Below are 22864 nucleotides of genomic sequence, written 5' to 3'. Positions count from 1 at the left end.
TTTAACATATATATAAAATATATATATTTATATATATATATACGTGTATATATATAATTTATTTTTATAAATAAATTTATATTATATATAAATAAATAATAATGTATTTTATATATATTAAAAATATATTTTATATATATTATATATATTATATATTTTAATATATATATTATATATTATTATTTATTTTTAACATATATATATATAAAATATTTTTTTACCTGATGCAGCCCAGCCTCACCCATATATATAGTAAAAATATATTATATATATATATGTATATATATATATATATAATATATAATATATATATATATAATATATTTTTAATATATATATATATAGCAGAAAAAATAAAAATATAATAAAAATATTAATAAATTAATTATATTAAATATTAATATATATATAATATAATAGTCATCAATGCTTCTGCTATACCCTCCACTTTTTCAGTGCTTTGGTTCTTTGGGAAAGCTCTGATAAAACATTAAATTATTATAAATCATTATAAATTAATTTTTATTTATTATGAAATAATTAATTATTAAATGCTTCTCGTTGCATGGAGAGACCAGTTGATCAATTCCATGATTTAGGATTTAGGATTTTCCTGATTTGTTCCCTTTGACCAAGTTTCTGTGCCAGGGTGAGCCTCTGTGGGGCCCCTCATCTTTTCCAGTGTGTCCCTCCCATTTGCAGCAGTCCGTCCATGTTGTCTACTCAACTCATGATTCATTGTGCAGATCTCTTGTTGGTTAGCGTCGATTACTCGATGTATGCGGTGAGAAATGGTCCGTAAGAAGGCAGTGAATCATGGGAATTTCTGGTCGATCGGTGAAAAAGATGCTAAGTTGTGGCAAAAAAAAAAAAAAAAAAAATGGCAGGTCTTTTATCTCTTTTCCGCTGACTACTGATACTTAATGATATGGAGAGCTATCTTTTAACGCACACAGGAAACACAAAATTGCTGACACATCCTTGGTTGTGTCTGTGCTTTTTAACTGCAGTACATACTGTATTGAGCTGCCTCATTTAGACCAAATGGGGGGAACATAAAGTGCTATAACTCAAGGCAATAACTAGAAATGGATATAAAGTTGGGAAAGTTTACAGAAAAAAAACAAAACTACAGAAAGTATGGCCACTCAGTTTGAGCATGTGCAAGAAAATTATTGCGTTCTTTCTCCTTGTGTTTGCTTTTTATCACTCGTTACATTTTACACTGCAGTGTAATTTAAAAATAAAAAAACAGTGATAATGATAGTGTTCCGCTTTCTTACATCATTTTGTTTGTGCTTTAAATTTGTTAAGTGACGGCTTTGGGGTCGTAGGCTGAACTTCTAAATTAGTTAGACGCCTACAAATGTTAGTTAGTGACTTTAGTTATGCTGTATGTCAGTACCATATGAGCACGGATCAATTAATTATCACGGAAAAGATCATTTAGTTTCAGTAATTAACTCATATGTTATGGTGAATCACTAAACACTGCGATTAATAATTTGTTTTCATCTTTTTGGCTTACAGTATGTAAATTCAGTACAGTAAAACCTCAGTTAGTGTCCGCCTTGGTTAGAGTGTTTTTCAGTTAATGTCGAAAAAAATATAGTTCATCTTATTTATCAAAATGTTGCTGCTTGAAAGATTATTCGGCTCTATTTTGAGTTATTGAGGTGAGAAACATTGTTAAATATATGATATTACTCATAGCAATACTCATAACAAAACAGGAAGATGTTGTCCATGTGGTGTCTTGCTGCCACATCGTGTCTTTGGGAGCAGGAAAACTAACCCGAAATGCTGACGTATCCCTTTTATATCAGTACTTTAACGTGTTTACTGCACGTAAAACTAATTCTAAAAGTATATGTGTTGACATTTTTTGGAAAGGATTTACATTATTGATTCAGTTAGCGTCTGTTTCGGTTAGAGTCGGACGTTCTGGAATGAAATAATGACACTAACCGAGGTTCCACTGTATCCACTATATATGTGTATTGTGGCAAGGAACCAGCTAATTAACTTGAAAGGCTTCCTGAGTGTTTAAATGATGTGGGTCTGTTTTAGAAGCCAAAACCGATGCAATCTTGGGGATGACTGCTGACTTGACAGTTGTCCCGAACATCGTTATTTATTCCCTTTAACTAGGAGAGTAAGCCACAGAATGTTTATTAAGATGGTTATTCACAGAGCGCTGCATTCAAGTATATTAACTCATTTGCTAGCAAAGACGTATATATATATTATTTTTTTCAACCAATATGCCAGAAAATGTTTTTTGTTATGTTTGTTTTTTCACAAGAGGCAAATCAAGGTGATGACACAACTTCACAATAGAAGAGATCATGTTTAGTACAGTTTTAAGTCGTGAAAGATATATTTTTTAAGATATTTTGGCTAAATATACAGTATATGTGATTGGACAGCGTACGAGTGGTTAGCACGCGGGCCACACAGCTAGGAGACCCGGGTTCAATTCCACCCTCGGCCATCTCTATGTGGAGTTTGCATGTTCTCCCCGTGTATGCATGGGTTTTCTCCGGGTATTCCGGTTTCCTCCCACATTCCAAAAACATTCATTCATTCATTTTCTACCGCTTATCTTCACGAGGGTCGCGGGGGTGCTGGAGCCTATCCCAGCTGTCTTTGAGCGAGAGGACTGGTCTCCAGCCAATCACAGGGCACATATAGACAAACAACCATTCACACTCACATTCATACCTATGGACAATTTGGAGTCGCCAATTAACCTAGCATGTTTTTGGAATGTGGGAGGAAACCGGAGTACCCGGAGAAAACCCAAGCATGCAAACGCCACACAGAGATGGCCGAGGGTGGAATTGAACCCTGGTTTCCTAGCTGTGAGGTCTCCGCACTAACCATTCGACCGCCGTGCAACTCCCATTCCAAAAACATGCTAGTTTATTTAGCAACTCCTAATTGTCCATAGGTATGAATGTGAGTGTGAATGGTTGTTTGTCTATATGTGCCCTGTGATTGGCTGGCCACCAGTCCAGTGTGTACGCCCGAAGACAGCTGGGATAGGCTCCAGCACCCCCCGCGACCCTTCTGAGGATAAGCGGTAGAAAATGAATGAATGAATGAAAGTTTTGCTTGAAATTTTTTACTAAAAGCTATTTTTTTAACATACTCACAGTATGTTCAGTACAGTACAATGATCTTTCTGATGAAACTATGAGTGTAATCTACTTATTTAACATCCAGTCTTTCTACAGCACCTTTTTTTTTTTTATCAATTAAGAAGAATGGCTGCATTCCGTTGAGCCGTAAAACGTATGTTATGCCATCTGTCGTCACCCATCTTAAACAGACTTAAGTGTATAACACAAGTGATACTCATAAAGAGTATTGTGTGGCACCAGAGCATAATAGCGTCAATAAATCATGTTTTATTATTCGGTTCTCTTTTCCCACAAGCAGCCATGTGACAGAACCCTATCACAGAACAGAACATTAACTTCTAAAAGCAATATGTCAGGTACGTTGAACGATGAATGACAATTTATTTCATACCAAAGCATGACGTTGATGTTTAGCAGTGATAAAGGAATCACAGGGAAGAGGAGAGGAAACAAGGAACTGAAGATGCGAAGAAAATTGCATTGGATTGCTGCTAAAATACACTAACGTGACCTTTGATCCCAGCTTCCTCTGGTGTTTTCAGCAAAATATCCATAAAATCTATAAGGTCCTTTAACAGCAATCACGGAAAACTTAAAGATTAGTTTACAAATGTGACAGATGTGCACTTAAAAGAAACTAAAAGTGATTTGATCTATGATCTCAATTGGTCGGTCATGTTGTCTGTGACGGACTTATTGACTGATCACACAACAAAATATAAGACGCTGTTCTATGGAAAACTATATATAACGTGGGTGTGTTGTGATCCCCGAAAGGCAACACGATGAAAGTGACAATATTTTATCTACAACATGACAGCAAAAGGATTCGCTGTTTGATTGCTTTCGCCCCCCAAGCTTGACAACAATTCGTCGAAAGTTATTGATAACCCTTTCCCTTGGGGGAAAATAATATATATTTTCTTTGACACTGTCTCCCTTTGAATTACTCACTCCAGGAAATGTGTTCAGCCCTTGACCCTCTCTCGCTGACTCGTTCATAGAGACAGTGTGAGTTTGAAATGAGTCCGTCCGTTGACAATGACATAGTGATCCAATTTTACAACACCAGTCCCGCTCCAGGGAATAATTTATAGCTAGTCCTAAATACAGTTCCGTAACTCAGTAAATAGACGGACGTTTTCTTCATTATGTGTCTAAACTCCAAATGGGTTGACCACAAAGACAGTTCATCATCCTCCCAGGGTCCAAACATCCGTCAGGGATCAGGGAAGAGTGTAGCAAAGCTTGAGCTCTGAGATGGGATCGCAGTTAAGTCCAACTTCCACCAAAGTTCCTGGTAACAAACGGTTGGTAACCACGGGTAATCAACTTTGAGGCTAGGAAACCTCAGTTCATTCAATAGCCGCGTTTACATGGACCCAAATATTCCAATTCCATTCGGTTTATTTGCTCAAACGGAAAGAATGTAACCTTTGTATACACCTCATTCCGAAAAAAAAGTGCCAATCCGAATGAATATATAATCGGATTCACGGGGTTGGAATATTCCTTTCCCCAATCCGATTGAGGTATCTTGTACCCGCTCAATCGGAAAGTTGTCAGACTGCGTTCTTCTTCATGGTGTTTTTCTTCTTCTGTTGTTTATTGGCGGTTGGCAAGCAGCTTTTGTGTGCATTAGCGCCATCTGTGGAACAGAATCTAAACCCTTCTATACGCCATTCACAAGTCCAGGTTTATTAAAAAAGAAAATACATATCTATGTAAAACATGTGCCGAGCTTAATTATAAAATATTAGCAAGATTGAACTTTATCTTTTTCTGTTCCCGGGTGCGCTCTGGAGTATAAGTCGCAGGAACAGCCAACCTATGAAAAAAAGCACGACTCATAGTCCGGAAAATACGGTAACCTAGCATGTTTTTGGAATGTGGGAGGAAAACAGAGTCCCCGGAGAATACCCACGCATGCACGGGTAGAACATGCAAACTGGAATTGAACTCGGGTCTCCTAGCTGTGAGGCCTGCATGGTAACCGGTCGTCCGCCGTGAAGCCTGCAACTTCAGTTGTGTCGGATAATTGCTTGAGAAAACACAGCTTGATGAAAGCATTTTTAGGTTGTTAGCAGTTGTTGCATAACTTGTAATATTGAGCTGAAGTGAACGACTGCAGGCTGGTTTGCGTCTCTTGTTGATAAAAGTCGTTTTTTTGCTTCACCCAATCTGCTCACACGATTATATAATGAACATGGAAAGTGTGAGAAAGAGAATAAAACAAGTTAAATGATCCCCCAGAGTGTCCATATTGAGCAACTGATCGCTGTAGTGTATTTTTGTGCGACGGCCGAATCCATCTCTCCACTGTGTTTACAAATCACCTGCATTTCATTGATCTACACCATGTAGAGTCTACAACAGAGGTCTCAAACACGCGGCCCGCCGGCCAAATGTGGCCCGCAGGACACTAGTTTGAGGCCCCCGCCTTGATATGAAAGTTTAATGTTAGTGCAGCCCGCGTAAGTTTGATATGGATGCTGTATGGTATCATGTACCCAGAAAAAATTATTACGTTTGATTAATGTTCATGTTAAAGGTTAAATAACTGTTAATAGTTATCCTCCCTATCCATGTGGAAGTGGTAAGTTTTTGGCTATTTAAGTTTAAAGGAAATAACTTGAAGGCAAGCAGCTTACGTGTGCATTACTGCCATCTGTGGAACAGAATCTAAACCAGGGGTCTCAAACAAGCGGCCCACGGGCCAAATGTGGCCCGCAGGACACTAGTTTGAGGCCCCCGCCTTGATATGAAAGTTTAATGTTAGTGCGGCCCGCGTAAGTTTGATATGGATGCTGTATGGTATCATGTACCCAGAAAAAATTATTACGTTTGATTAATGTTCATGTTAAAGGTTAAATAACTGTTAATAGTTATCCTCCCTATCCATGTGGAAGTGGTAAGTTTTTGGCTATTTAAGTTTAAAGGAAATAACTTGAAGGCAAGCAGCTTACGTGTGCATTACCACCATCTGTGGAACAGAATCTAAACCAGGGGTCTCAAACAAGCGGCCCACGGGCCAAATGTGTCCCGCAGGACACTAGTTTGAGGCCCCCGCCTTGATATGAAAGTTTAATGTTTGTGTGGCCCGCGCAAGTTTGATATGGATGCTGTATGGTATCATGTACCCAGAAAAAATTATTACGTTTGATTAATGTTCATGTTAAAGGTTAAATAACTGTTCATAGTTATCCTCATTATCCGTGTGGAAGTGGTAAGTTTTTGGCTATTTAAGTTTAAAGGAAATAACTTGAAGGCTACCGTTTAGGTCGCTAGCTCTCTAGTTTGCGAGTTAGCATGTGTCTCAAGACCCTGCAGTTGCGCAATATGTTGTAAATAAAAAGAGTATAAATGTGACTATAGTCGTGTTTTGTCATGTCTACAGGGCTCTAATAATGCTTTGTTCATTTTAATCTGAAAAAAATAATTTGTCTACCCACCAACTATATGTGGTTTCTTAAGTTTTTATTATTTGCCATTTTATTATTATTATTATATTCATTTATTACTGATTGATTTTCTTTATTCTTGATTTGTTTATTTATTTTTCATCTTATTTTGCGTAGAAAAATAAAAATTAAGATATTTGAGAACAGTGGAATGTTTTATCAGAGCTTTTCTTGTAGAAAATTGGAACCAAAGCGAAGTTTTTTTTTTTAATAAATGCGTTTTTTTGGGGTTTTTTTGGAAAACCTGATGCGGCCCAGTCTCACCCAGACCCGAGCTCCAGTGGCCCCCAAGTAAATTGAGTTTGAGACCCCTGGTCTACAATGTAGTCCATACTGTTGGTGCATATGTAAATATGGGAATTAATTTACAATGAACAAAAATCCACAGTACAGCATTTTTTCCTTGATGGAGCCTAACAGACGAAACACTGCACTCCAGGCACGTATACATCTGTTAGAGCTCGCTGGTGTAATCAACTGAAGCGTCTGCAAAGGAGTTGTATTTCACCGTTGCACAGATGGCAAAACCCAGTACGCATGCAATGATGTTGAACAAAAGTACTTTAGGTGTTGTACTTTAAATGTAAGATTCAAAGTATCTCCCAAAAACATGGTAAAAAGATAGCAGTTACATAGAGCAGTATATTACTTATTTTTGTTGAATGTTGTTTATAGTTCAGGCTGCACGGTGGTCGAGTGGTTAACGCACAGACCTCACAGCTAGGAGACCCTGGTTCAATCCTATCCTCGGCCATCTCTGTGTGGAGTTTGCATGTTCTCCCCGCGTATGTGTGGGTTTTCTCCGGGTATTCCGGTTTCCTCCCACATTCCAAAAACATGCTAGGTTAATTAGCGACTCCAAATTGTCCATAGGTATGAATGTGAGTGTGAATGGTTGTTTGTCTATATGTGCCCGAGAGCAAATATGCAAGCATTTTTTCCGTGTTTATTTTGTAAGCCAGTTCCAACTGCATTTTAATTTAATTTTAATTTTTGCTGTCAAGTACATTTTACTTAATATATGTGTGCCTTTTTGCATAAGTTATCATATGCTGAAGTGCGACAGACTTTCAATGCCACACCTTTCCCTGAAATAATTTTAGTGTTGTTTTATTCATTGGTTGCTATGGGAACTATGGAGGCACTTTCCATTTAGTTATAGCCCTACATAGCAATAATTCCACATTAATTATATGTGGCACACAATCATTGTAGTTTACAGTCAGACTGTATGAAAAGACACGCTATGATGTCATGTAATAAATATTAATATTCCGCGTTTATGTACAGTACTGGTGTATGTCTATGTATTTACAGGATAGTCACACATTGGTAATGGTCATGGTAATGGTAATGGTAATGGTAATGGTTTTATTTCATTTGAACATGCATCAGATTACAATTGAATGCATCACATAATCAGTTCACAGTTCCACATGTCCAAAAGGAGTAGGAAGAAGCAAAGCTTATTAAATCCTACCCCTCCATCTGGTACTTTTACAATCAGTAACTGTTACATTTGTTCACTTCCTGCTTTCCTAATATAGTTATAGTTATAAGTTTTTATTTGTAATTTTTTTATTTGTTTGATTTATTTTTATTTGTGCAGTCCTGCTCACATGCTTGCAGCTTGAAATACATTTTATAGTACTTTTTTACTGTATATACAGATCTACAGTAGATAACATGACACCTACTATACATAACTATAACCCTTATAAAAAAAACATCCCATATTATTGCATGCCTTGCTTTGCGGAAAAAGGAAGTCACCTTGTCACTCTTCTACATTAACGATTTCATCTCTGATGTCAACCTGGCATTATTCTTTTCTATAGGTTACTCTTGACTTTAAGCAACTCCTCCATTTTGGTCCTTTCTTTCTCCAGGTCTTCCTTAATTTCACCCTGGAAGAGCACAATAGTACAAATACGAAAATTCATTTTTTTTTTTGATGCAGCTTAATCCTCATGAGGGTGTGGCGGGGGGTATGCTGGAGCCTATCACAGCTGACTTTTGGTAATGATAATGGTTTCATTTCATTTGAACATGCATCAGATTACAATTGAATGCATCACATAATCAGTTCACAGTTCCACATGTCCAAAAGGAGTAGGAAGAAGCAAAGCTTATTAAATCCTACCCCTCCATCTGGTAATTTTACAATCAGTAACTGTTACATTTGTTCACTTCCTGCTTTCCTAATATAGTTACATTTTTTTTTGTTCCGTATCGAAGTAGGAGGTGATATGACCATACAATGACATAATGGGTACCATAGTAACTGTCAATAGTATCTGACACATTGAAATACATCGCTCTCAAATAGAGTCTCTCAAGCCAAATATAAAAAGTATGCTACTCTTAATTCTCACAGTGACTGAATATAAATATTATATTATATAAAAATATATATATTTTAACATTAAGCTGCTGGTGGGAACACAATAAAAGTTAAATTAGGTGAATATGGAATAACTCAAATTACGATTTAAATGAGGACAAAGTGAAATATCCTTTCACCTATTTGCTCATTTTGAAGGCTGTAATTCCTGACACATGTATTTTTTAAAGTCCATCAAAAATGATCACTGGGTTTTTGTGTCTTTGTTTTGTGAATCTGCTTTAATTGATGAGTTTCTGTACGTGGGGGCGGTGGAACTTAGCTGCTAATTGACTGGCTGTTAAAGCCTTTAATGAAGAGTGGGCAGTCAGCACTCCAATTAGCTGTGGGAGAGCCATCAGGGGAAAGATAGCGGATGGGTGCTCAGGAGAGAGTGTGAAGTGGGGGGTGAGAGTGGGTGATGAGTGCAAAGAAATACAAGCACACTGCAGTCAAAAGTGGGGATGCATGATAAATGATGTTTTTTTTTCACTTCATTTGGGTCCGTGTCATTACTGAAATGCTGGAAATGAGTTCCTGGTTCTCTTTTGCATACACACAGCTTCAGGAAATTACTCCGAACAACAACACAGTAAAGTTTATAACTACGTTTTTTTAGCGTGTGCTCACACTCATAATTTTTGAGTGTGAACGCAGCCCAGGACCAAAAGTATGGATCTAAACAGAGGAACCACCTGACAAATGACGGACTCCAATGTGACTGAATTACAACAATTCTGCAAAGACCAAAGACCAAATACAGCGTTGCAAGAAACTAATTGCAAGTTATCTCAAATCCTTGATTGCAGTTGTTGCAATATGGATTTTTGTTTTCCTCGCTATATGAAAATATGAACTATGGAAAGGGTCGCCACCCGCACGGACCACTGGATGTGATGTCACCAAATGCAAGCCAAATGCTGGAGCCTATCCCAGCTGTATTCGGGCGAGCCAGCCAATCACAGGGCACATATAGACAAACAACCATTCACACTCACATTCATACCTATGGACAATTTGGAGTCAACAATTAACCTAGCATGTTTTTGGAATGTGGGAGGAAACCGGAGTACACGGACGGGGAGAACATGCAAACTCCACACAGAGATGGCCGAGGGTGGGATTGAACTCGGGTCTCCTAGCTGTGACGTCTGTGCGCTAACCACTATAACACCGTGCAGCCCCAGCAATATTCAATCCGGGCAAACCAAACTGCTCTAAAGTAACAAATGGCGGATGATACTTTGTCAAGTGATTCTATTAACCTGCATACATCAAGTTGTAGTACCAGTCCCAGACTTGAGATCTCCACCAAACTCTCTCCAGTATTAATCTCTGCTTGACTAAATTAATATCCGCTTTGATAGTGCTCCATCAAAAGCAGTAAATAATACTACCCATAACTCCCTACTGCTTTAATGCTCAGAGCTAATTTCAATTTGACATCAAGATTTAAATTTAATCTGCCATACTTAATAGTAAGAGAACATTGATTAACTTCCTGAAATGCCTTTCATAACTTCACTCCAGAAGTACAGGTTATGGTATGCTAATATTCATACTTGATCATGTGTTTACATTCATTCATTCATTTTCTACTGCTTATCAACACGAGCGTCACAGGGTTGGGGTGCTGGAGCCTATCCCAGCTGTCTTCAGGCGAGAGGCAGGGTAGACCCCGGACTGGTTGCCAGCCAATCACAGGGCACATATAGACAAACAACCATTCACACTCACATTCATACCTATGGACAATTTGGAGTCGCTAATTAACCTAGCATGTTTTTGGAATGTGGGAGGAAACCGGAATACCCGGAGAAAACCCACAAGGAGAACATGCGAACTCCACACAGAGATGCTCGAGCAGGGAATCGAACCTGAGTTTCTGAGCTGTGTGGCCTGCGCACTAACCACTCGTACACCGTGCAGCCATGTTGTTGACAATTTGGAGTCGCTAATTAACCTAGCATGTTTTTGGAATGTGGGAGGAAACCGGAGTACCCGGAGAAAACCCACGCATGCACAGGGAGAACATGCAAACTCCACACAGAGATGGCTGTGGAATTGAACTCGGGTCTTCTAGCTATGAGGCTTGCATGCTAACCACTCGGTCGCTGTGCAGCCCCATGTGTTTACATTCATTCATTCATTTTCTATCCTCACGAGGGTCGCGGGGGTGCTGGAGCCTATCCCAGCTGTCTTCGGGCGAGAGGCGGGGTACACCCTGGACTGGTCGCCAGCCAATCACAGGGCACATATAGACAAACAACCATTCACACTCACATTCATACCTATGGACAATTTGGAGTCGCTAATTAACCTAGCATGTTTTTTTTGGAATGTGGGAGGAAACCCACACATGCACCGTGGAATTGAACCCTGGTCTTCTAGCTGTAAGGCCTGTGTGCTCACCACTTGGTCCACCGTGCAGCCCCATGTGTTTACAATTACTCCAAAATACAGTATATATGTATGTATTTCGGGGTGAATATGAAGCTATGACCGGAAAGATGCTAGTCTACTTTCTGACGACTGTCAAAGTGGCCCCGCCCCCCAGTGGGTAGAATTAAGCTGTCACAAATAGATTTACATGATATTCATAAAGGGGCTGTTTATTCTTCAATAAATTGTGGTTGATGTTGAGTTAAAATGCAAGTCTGCAATTTAGCTCAGAAGCTGGAGGCAATAATCTATAAATAAGTGATGGGCTGTAAAGTGTATTCATATGTTTTTTTTTATGTGTATATGTGTGTCGCAGGTGCTGTGGAGGTTAGGAAAGAAGGACTTGATGCTCAAATAAATCGCCTGGCTGAACTCATCGGACGACTGGAGAATAAAGTAAGAACCCACCCAAACATTCACCCATGTGTGTGTGTGTGTGTGTGTGTGTGTCAGCCCTCATCTATTAAATGATGCTCTTTATGCTTCAAGACCCTGCAATACGAACATAATATTCCTTTTTTACCATTCTTTGTGACATCTCTAATTTAAGGTAAAATAAAAAATAAATTAATCAGATCATTTTTTTAAATCATTTTCAAATGATGAAGGGTGGATTCTGGGTTGAGCTCTAAAAGAGAAAAAGAGAGCACCGTTTGGTCCAGTGAAGAAAATGTTAAGCCTAATGGATCTCCCGCAGACTCAGCTGTCTTTAAGAGAATGCTAGAGAAAGCTATGAATAACTAAGGTCAATATCCAGCCCTGGGGGCAGGGATGCGGAAAACGATCCCTTTTGAAAACACTAATCAATTGGACCAGTAGGACAATAAATAATAATACAAATAATATATGCAAGGTTTTGGACTTTTGTCTTTCATTATTCATTTTCTACAGCTTATCTTCACGAGGGTCGCAGGGGGGTGCTGGAGCCTATCCCAGCTGTCTTCAGGCGAGAGGCGGGGTACACCCTGGACTGGTCGCCAGCCAGTCACAGGGCACATATAGACAAACAACCATTCACACTCACATTCATACCTATGGACAATTTGGAGTCGCTAATTAACCTAGCATGTTTTTGGAATGTGGGAGGAAACTGGAATACCCGGAGAAAACCCACAAGGAGAACATGCGAACTCCACACAGAGATGCCCGAGCGGGGAATCGAACCTGAGTCTCTGAGCTGTGTGGCCTGCGCGTTAACCACTCCAACACCGTGCAGACATGTTGTTATTTTTAATGTTATTATTATTTTTTGTATTCATGTCATTTGGAGTCTACCACTTATCCTCACAAGGGTCGCTGGGGTGCTGGAGCCTATCCCAGCTGTCTTCAGGCATAGACCCTGGACTGGTCACCAGCCAATCACAGGGCACATATGTATAGACAAACAACCATTCACACTCACATTCATACCTATGGATAATTTGGAGTCGCTAATTAACCTAGCATGTTTTTGGAATGTGGGAGGAAACCGGATTACCCGGAGAAAATCCACGCAAACTCCACACAGAGATTTCTGAGGGTGGAATCGAACCCTGGTCTCCTAGCTGTGTGGCCTGCGCGGTAACCACTTGTCCGCCGTTTAGCCCTGGATTTTAGTCTTGATCGGTAAAATGAACTAAATTTGACAGCATAATTGTGATCATCAACATCATGCCCTAGGGCCGTCTCCCGGCTGGGCATGCCCAGAAAACCGAGAGGCATCCGGACTACATGCACCTCCACTGGCTCCTCTCGATGTGAAGTAGCAGCGTCTCTACTCTGAGCTCCTCCGAGTCCAGCCACTCTAAGGAAAAAAGTCATTCCCAACCCGGAGGGAGCATTCCAATCCTTTCCCAACTGAGAACCATGGCCTCAGATTTGGAGGTGCTGAGTCTCATCCCTGAAGCTTCACACTCTGCAAACTGTCCCAGTAAAAAACCCAATGAGGCCATGAGGACCACATCATCTGCAAGTAGCAGAGATGAGCTCCTCAGGCCTACAGGGAGCACTCTGTGTCTAATTTGGTATACAATCATACCTCGCTCTATTTTTCTGTAATAGCTGCTGACTACCATGAATGTAAAATCCAATTTCCCTCAAATGTTACATTGCAGAGTTGTGTTAAATTTGTGGGAAATCGGGACGGTTGAATTTTTGTAGCACAAATGTTCAGGTTTGGGTTATTTCTCCACAAGGTTAAGGAGTGTAAGAATGTTACGTACGTCTTAGAATTCTTATGTACAGCCAGGAGTACACCTGGTTTCAAGTCGCTGATTGGCCGCTCTTTTGGATGAAGATCGGTCAAGATTTGCAGTGACAATGATCTTATAGTTGAAGTGGAGTTTTCCTCCACTTTGAAACGTTCCCCTTCACTACATCTGTGCAGAGTGCATCAACAGCCACCAACCCAACATACAGTATATAATAATAGTAAATATATAATCAACATGAGGAGGACCAGGGTTCGATTCCACCCTCGGCCATCTCTGTGTGGAGTTTGCATGTTCTCCCCGTGCATGCGTGGGTTTTCTCCGGGTACTCCGGTTTCCTCCCACATTCCAAAAACATGCTAGGTTAATTAGCGACTCCAAATTGTCCATAGGTATGAATGTGAGTGTGAATGGTTGTTTGTCTATATGTGCCCTGTGATTGGCTGGCGACCAGTCCAGAGTGTACCCCGCTTCTTGCCTGAAGACAGCTGGAATAGGCTCCAGCACCCCCGCGACCCTCGTGAGGAAAAAGCGGTAGAAAATGAATGAATGAATGAATAATGAACATGCGGAGGACCAGGGTTCGATTCCACCCTCGGCCATCTATGTGTGGAGTTTGTATGTTCTCCCCGTGCGTGCGTGGATTTTCTCCGGGTACTCCGGTTTCCTCCCACATTCCAAAAACATGCTAGGTTAATTAGCGACTCCAAATTGTCCATAGGTATGAATGTGAGTGTGAATGGTTGTTTGTCTATATGTGCCCTGTGATTGGCTGGCGACCAGTCCAGGGTGTACCCCGCTTCTTGCCTGAAGACAGCTGGGATAGGCTCCAGCACCCCCGCGACACTCGTGAGGAAAAAGCGGTAGAAAATGAATGAATGAATTAATGAATAATCAACATGAGGAGGACCAGGGTTCGATTCCACCCTCGGCCATCTCTGTGTGGAGTTTGCATGTTCTCCCCGTGCATGCGTGGGTTTTCTCCGGGTACTCCGGTTTCCTCCCACATTCCAAAAACATGCTAGGTTAATTAGCGACTCCAAATTGTCCATAGGTATGAATGTGAGTGTGAATGGTTGTTTGTCTACATGTACCCTGTGATTGGCTGGCGACCAGTCCAGGGTGTACCCCGCTTCTTGCCTGAAGACAGCTGGGATAGGCTCCAGCACCCCCGCGACCCTCGTGAGGAAAAAGCGGTAGAAAATGAATGAATGAATGAATAATCAACATGCATTGAGGGAGCAAGAAGTAATTACTTGGTATAGGATTGCCTCGCAGGCTCTTATAATAATGTACAGTTACTGTATATCAATCTTCACTATGCCACTTGCATGCTGTACATCTTATTTGAATAGCTAGCACTTGGACAAATGCTGCATACATAATTGTTGGTAATTAGGCCTCAAGAGCCTTTTTTGTTGCCTGCAGGCAACATACAGTATAGTACAGTACAGTAGAATCCTCCCAATGGGAATAGATTTGTGCCTGTACCAAAGGATGATCTTGCGTCACCTTTGTTACTCCAACTCCATTGAGGCACCTGGAAGTGATATTTTTATTACTTTTTTTTATGCGATGAAAGGAAACCGGGTGAAAAATCCATCTTCTAAACGCACGCAGTGCTTTGCATTTGAGTCCAACTGCGACCTAACCGTGTGATATCATATTCCAATCATTCATTATCATCATCTGTGTGTGTGTGTGTATGTGAAACATATCCGCTAGTTTTCAGTGTGCGGTTATCAGTTGCTTAATTGGAAAGAACCTTCATTGCTTATTGTGATTTACTCCGCTAACTTTATATGACTCCCATGTGTTCAGTGTGGATTTTAAAGCCTTCTTTATTATCTTAGTTGTAGCTTGCAGTGGGATGGAACTGCACTGCATCATGCCACAACATGTTACTCAATGTTACACGTAACAACAATTTAATTTAATTTAATTTAATTTAATTTAATTTAATTTAATTTAATTTAATTTAATTTAATTTAATTTAATTTAATTTAATTTAATTTAATTTAATTTAATTTAATTTAATTTAATTTAATTTAATTTAATTTAATTTAATTTGATTTAATTTAATTTAATTTAATTTAAGCAAAGCTTATTAAAGCTTATTAAATCTTATTAAATCCTACCCCTCCATCTGGTACTTTTACAATCAGTAACTGTTACATTTGTTCACTTCCTGCTTTCTAAATTTAATTTAATTTAATTTAATTTAACCAAGCCACAGAAAAATAGTTCTTATTATTATAATTCTTAAAATTATAATTATAATTATTACCATTATTATTAACATTGTTACCTCGAAGAACTACTTTACTGCTGTAGTGAAACCTTGCCACAGCTACAACTAGTTTTTTTTAGATGTTTTGTTAGTGACGGCGGATGAGTGAATGTGAGTGTGAATGGTTGTTTGTCTATATGCTGGGATAGGCCCAAGCACCCCCGCGACACTTGTGAGGATAAGTGCTAGAAAATGAATGAATGAATGATGATGATGATTATTATTATTATTAGATAGATAGACTCCCTTTATTGTCATTGCACAAAAACACAGTAGTGAAATTGCAACCGAAATGTCGTTGCCTGGCTCCCATATAATAACAGACACAAAAGAAGATAAGTAATAATAAATAATAATAATAATAATAATGTGGAGAATAAATAGATAGAATAGACACCAAATATGAACAACATAATGTAAAGTGCAGCGTGAACAGTAAATTGCCCAAATAATTTAAATAATTTAAATAAATAATAATAATGTATTATTATTATTATTATTATTATAACATTGAATAATGTTGTTACCTCAAAGAACTACTTTACTGGTGTAGTGACACCTTGCTACAGCTACAACTCATTTTATTGGAGTATTTTTTTCCAGATGTTTTGTTAGCGGCTTCACACCGGACGAGTGGTTAGCACACAGGCCTCACAGCTAGGAGACCCGAGTTCAATTCCACCCTCGGCCATCTTTGTATGGAGTTTACATGTTCCTCAAAATGTTTCCTCAAAAACATGCTAGGTTAATTGGCGACTCCAAATTCTCCATAGGTATGAATGTGAGTGTGAATGGTTGTTTGTCTATATGTGCCCTGTGATTGGCTGGCGACCAGTCCAGGGTGTACTCCGCCTCTCGCCTGAAGACAGCTGGGATAGGCTCCAGCACCCCCGCGACCCTCGTGAGGATAAGCGGTAGAAAATTAATGAAAGAAATTATAGGAAATTCATTAGCTGCCTCTTTTAGCTGTTTTGATATCTTTAGAATGCACATGAAAGATGTCTCACACAAAGATCATGGATGATGGGCACAATTCTAAAAAAAAAAAAAAAACTTTATTGACAATACGTTGTTGTGCTTCTCCTACAGACAGTCTGGTTCGATCTACATCAGAGGCTAACAGACACAGATGGCACCACCAGCGCAGTAAGTCGACTCTAAACAAATAAACGTACCAAACTTAATGCGTAGCCTCGAGGGTAGCATCCGTCAGTGCAGCCTTATGGAAGCGATGCCCGCTTATGTACCTCAGAAGCGTTGGTGACTCTGCAATGTAATTAGTGCAAAGCGGTGAGAGGTGAGAGAGGTCTCCTGTAAAGCCTCCGTGGTCCTGAAATAATTGAGGCTTTGGAAGTTTGCAAATGATTTCACAAGGAAATGTAATTCTTCTTTTTCTGTTGGCTAACCCTGAATAATTTATTCATGTTGGGTTTTCTTTAGAACGACGAATCAAGTCGAGTACAATCTTTTAATATCTGGCACTCACAGAGGAAATAACATATTTATTTCACTTGAAAAGCCACCGGCAGTGTGTGGGACTCTTGTTTGTTAGGTTTGAGGACAGTTGCCATAATACCAGTCATGATACCCAGTCACTAGTCTGCATTAATAGTCTCTTAAATACCATAAGGATGCAATATAGGGATAAAAAAAAATGAAAGCTATTTTTCTTTCTCCAGGAGACCACAGTAATAATCACCTATTGTACTTCAGCCCACTGTACTCACACCACTTATGGAACCCCATTAGCTGCTGGAAGCAGTGGGGGCCCTGAATAAATTGATTGGTTGTCGCGGGCACAGATACATCTTAGCTATTACAAAAGAATGCTTGCATTATTTTGAGTGGGAGAACCTAATTTGTTCTAATTAGTTGTAATTTGTCTTTAAAATGCAGCCCACATCACGGCTCTACCAAGAACGTTTACTTTAAACAAGGAATGTAGGGGTTTCCTGTAGGATTTTTTTTCAAGCTGTGGCGATGGGCTGCATGGTTAATTATTTTAACTATGCTTAGATTAAAATTAAAAGCAGTTGATGTTTGCTAAATACAAGGATGAAGAGTCTTGAACCAGTCATGATGTGCTATATATATCACTTTATTGACACTTACTATGGTACCCATTATGTCATTGGATGCTCATATCACCTCCTACTTTGGTACGGGACTAAACTAAACTAAAATAAACTAAAATTTAATTTAATTTAATTTAATTTAATTTAATTTAATTTAATTTAATTTAATTTAATTTAATTTAATTTAATTTAATTTAATTTAATTTAATTTAATTTAATTTAAGCAAAGCTTATTAAAGCTTATTAAATCCTACCCCTCCATCTGGTACTTTTACAATCAGTAACTGTTACATTTGTTCACTTCCTGCTTTCTAAATTGAATTTAATTAATTAAATTTAATTTAATTAATTAAATTTAGAAAGCAGGAAGTAATTGTTACATTTGTTCACTTCCTGCTTTCTAAATTTAACTTAATTAATTTAATTTAATTTAATTAAGTAAATTTTGAAAGCAGGAAGTGAACAAATGTAACAGTTACTGATTGTAAAAGTACCAGATGGAGGGGTAGGATTTAATAAGCTTGGCTTCTTCCTACTCCTTTTGGACATGTGGAACTGTGAACTGATTATGTGATGCATTCAATTGTAATCTGATGCATGTTCAAATGAAACAAAACCATTAACATTACCGAATTCATGTGCACAACTTTGACACACAACGACTTGTTTTGAAGCCAATCCAGAAGTATTATAATGATAACAAAAGACCAAAATTGTTAAGTTGCACTTTGTGATTGATGTATCCCATGAACGTGCCCCCCAAAACCCCTAAAACCACAATCCCTCTTGTTCTAAATTCGCTCCTAACACACTTGACCTGCTGGGTTCCTTGTTGACACATTTAACACACGCTATAAAATAATGTTATGTCCAAACTAGATATTATTTGGCCTTATTATTTGTTCACAATTACACTTCCAGTCCAGTGAAGAAAATGTTAACAAACTATACAGTATCATACACAAATTCTGCTCCTTGCAAAGTACTAAAAGAAGGAAAAGAAATCCAATTAACGTGAAGTACAAGACACAAAACAGCACACATCTAAGCAGCACATTGGAATTGTTGCGTTGGAGTTGCTGAGGCGACCGGGGGGGGGCACCCCTACAAGACCATGACGGGCATGAAACCAGTGAAGAGCCGGATTACCGTCGATGCATTTTACTCGTCTCGCGCTTGTAAGCGCGTGGCTGTTAATGACGTCTGTCATTTCAAGTGCGGTAGAGCAAGCGTATTCGCTGTATCCGCTCAGTCTTTTGAGCCTCTGGAGGCGACCTCAGAGAGGAGAGAAGAAGCAATAAGAACAAAATAAGCTGGCAGAATATTGAAAAGTGAGAATGCAACATGGATAAGTCGGCCAGTGAGGGAGATTATTGTGTAATAAGAAGGAGTTCATAGAAATGCGAAGAAAGAAAGAGAAAGTGTTACGGTCAAGCTATCCAAAACAGATTATTTCACCATCGCCTCAGGTATTTTTAATAGCATGAATTTGTACTTTTCATAAACAATATTTTCACCATTATTTTTGTTTAAATGAAACACATAATTAACTGCAGACAAGGCTCCTTAGCAACGAGCATCGACCTGCACTCATTTCTTATCCTGCACATTTACGAGTGGTTAGCGCGTAGACCTCACAGCTAGGTGACCCGAGTTCAATTCCACCCTCGGCCATCTCTGTGTGGAGTTTGCATGTTCTCCCGGTGCATGCATGGGTTTTCTCCGGGTACTCCGGTTTCCTCCCACATTCCAAAAAAAAACATGCTAGGTTAATTAGCGACTTCAAATTGTCCATAGGTATGAATGTGAGTGTGAATGGTTGTTTGTCTATATGTGCCCTGTGATTGGCTGGCCACCAGTTCAGGGTGTACCCTGCGTCTTGCCCGAAGACAGCTGGGATAGGCTCCAGCACCCCCGCGACCCTCGTGAGGATAAGCGGTAGAAAATGAATGAATGCATTATTATTATTATTATTATTATTATTATTATTATTATTATTATTATTATTATTATTATTATTATTATTATTATTATTATTATTATTATTATTATTATTATTATTATTATTATTATTATTATTATTCACGTTGAATAACGTTGTTACCTCAAAGAACTACTTTACTGGTGTAGTGACACCTTGCTACAGCTACAACTAATTTTATTTTTTTCAGATGTTTTGTTAGCGGCTGCACGTCCATGTAGTGGTTAGCATGCAGGCCTCACAGCTAGGAGACCCGAGTTCAATTCCACCCTCGGCCATCTCTGCGTGGGTTTTCTCCGGGTACTCCGGTTTCCTCCCACATTCCAAAAGAAACATGCTAGGTTAATTAGCGACTCCAAATTGTCCATAGGTATGAATGTGAGTGTGAATGGTTGTTTGTCTATATGTGCCCTGTGATTGGCTGGCGACCAGTCCAGGGTGTACCCCGCCATAACTGCTGCCATGGATGTTGTAGCAAAATATAGCAAATAGTGGCGACGGCTCAAATAGATGCCTTGCAATTGCAGTGCATCATTCATTCAAACAAATACACAGCTTTCCTCAAATTGAGTAGATATACATCCATCCATTTTATATACTGCTTATCCTCACTAGGGCCTGCGTGCTAACCACTCAGCCGGCGTGCAGCCGCTAACAAAACATCTGAAAAAAAACGACAATAAAATTAGTTGTAGCTGTAGCAAGGTGTCACTACACCAGTAAAGTAGTTCTTCGAGGTAACAATGTTCATTCATTCATTCATTCATTTTCTACCGCTTATGCTCACGAGGGTCGCAAAGGGTGCTGGAGCCTATCCCAGCTGTCTTCAGGCGAAAGGCGGGGTACACCCTGGACTGGTCGCCAGCCAATCACAGGGCACATATAGACAAACAACCATTCACACTCACATTCATACCTATGGAAAATTTGGAGTCGCTAATTAACCTAGCATGTTTTTGGAATGTGGGAGGAAACCGGAGTACCCGGAGAAAACCCACGCATGCACGGGGAGAACATGCAAACTCCACACAGACATAGCCGAGGGTGGAATTTGAACCCTGGTTTTCTAGTTGTGAGGTCTGCGCGCTAACCACTCAACCGCTGTGCAGCCCAGATTAAAACATGACAAGGAAAAAAAATGTCTCATGGGTACTAAGCCTGGAATGATGATAAATGATTTAATCACATAATAAATGAAAATGTACTTTGGTGCCTTGGGTTTCCGCCCACAATCGACAATGTGTGACTAATGTATGTATGATTGGCTGTGTGGTTAAATAAGATCTGAATATGTGTATTGTTAAAAATAAGCGTCACATGACTGTACATGTAGTCATCAAAGATTATGACAATTCTTATGACAAGTATGATGTATTATGATGGAAATGGTGATGACTTGTTGAATACCCATGTGCCATAATTACAGTAGGTGGTTGAACAATGTAAATAATCGGTCATTCCAGTAGGCAACAGATAGTACTACGAATGATTGTAACAAGACCGTAATGACCACTGGTATGTAACAACTGTTACTGTTCCTAAGTTACAAACTGATTCAAAGGTGATGACTCTAACCTGAGCTGTAAATAATTAAAGTGTGAGATAAAAATCAACAAAATCTCCTGGAGTTGAGTCGATAAAGCAACCTTGACCAATGTATCAGTTGATAACCATCTTGACAATTGGTAGAAGGAAAGACTGTGGAAGAGATCTTAATGCTATAGCCAAACTGCTGACTAGCTAAGGAAAATAAAGTAAAACCGAGGATCCACTGTCAGAACTAAAAAAAAAAAAAAAGCTCAAGAGACTTAACCTTATTCACAGACGATGGGACAAGATGAGGGAACCCGAGTTCCTGAGAGAGTTTGCTCAACTCTATAGGGACCACTGTAAAGTAATGGAAGTAGAAGATAATTACAAGACCGATCTACTTGAGATTGAGACAGCTGGTGGAAAGGAAACCATATCGCTTGGAAAGAAGAAGAAATGAACACAAACTTCATAGAAACTGAGATTATTGCCCAGTGACACCATTTAGATAACCCAAATTTGCATCCCACAGACGGAAGAAAGGGCAGTGCGCGTACAACTTCCCACGTTCGGTGGTTGCAAGGGAACAAGGACAACCTGATGAAGGAAACATGAACTGGTCCATCTGCCATCATTGTCACCATCAATGAAATCCAAGAGAACCTAGTTGATGAATTGCATCACTTTGAATGTCAGAAGAAAGCGCGGTGCGCATACAACTTCCCACGTTCAGTGGTTGCAAGGGAACAGTTCAGTTGTTTGAGGGAACAAGGACAACCTGATAAAGGAAACGTGAACTGGTCCATCTGCCATCATTGTCACCATCAATGAAATCCAAAAGAACCTAGTTGATGAATTGCATCACTTTGAATGTCAGAAGAAAGGGCGGTGCGCATACAACTTCCCACGTTCAGTGGTTGCAAGGGCACAAGTACAACCTGATGAGGGAAACGTGAACCTAGCATGTTTTTGGAATGTGGGAGGAAACCGGAGTACCCGGAGAAAACCCACGCATGCACGGGGAGAACATGCACACGGTCATCCTTGAGACACTTGAGGTAGAACTAATGCTCCTCAGGTGATGAGGTGGCTCAGGCATCTGGTCCGACTGGTAGCCCTCGGGTAAAACCCAGGACCTGGACGAAGTAGCTGAGGAGAGGGAGGTCTGAGTTTCTGCCCCTGCGACCCGACCTCAGATAAGAGGAAGAAGATGGATGATAATTGACTGATTTGTAATTGGACCCTGAAGATAGTTATATTAAACTTCATGTCTTTATCTGTGGTCAGAGTGGCTGGATGATCAATGGACTGTAAGTGATTAGATTAACCATGTTGATGGCTAAAGTGGTCTTTCTAATTGACTTGTC

The 22864-nt window shown here is 39.5% G+C and overlaps 1 protein-coding gene across 1 annotated transcript in view; it reads left to right on the top strand.

The window, feature by feature from the left end:
• Nucleotides 1-22864, top strand: part of necab2 (N-terminal EF-hand calcium binding protein 2) — a 98088-nt gene that overhangs the window by 60980 nt on the left and 14244 nt on the right. Inside the window, exons 8-9 of the mRNA XM_058075642.2 lie at nucleotides 11749-11828; nucleotides 17001-17057. Coding sequence (XP_057931625.1) covers nucleotides 11749-11828; nucleotides 17001-17057 — 137 coding nt within the window. The remainder of the gene's footprint in view (nucleotides 1-11748; nucleotides 11829-17000; nucleotides 17058-22864) is intronic.

The sequence above is a fragment of the Doryrhamphus excisus genome, linkage group LG1 (genome assembly GCF_037039965.1).
Source record: "Doryrhamphus excisus strain RoL-2023G ecotype Guam linkage group LG1, RoL_Dexc_Guam_v1.1, whole genome shotgun sequence".
Classification (NCBI taxonomy): domain Eukaryota; kingdom Metazoa; phylum Chordata; class Actinopteri; order Syngnathiformes; family Syngnathidae; genus Doryrhamphus; species Doryrhamphus excisus.
The sequence above is the reverse complement of the archived record's forward strand: the minus strand, read 5'-3'. Positions and strand labels throughout refer to the sequence as shown.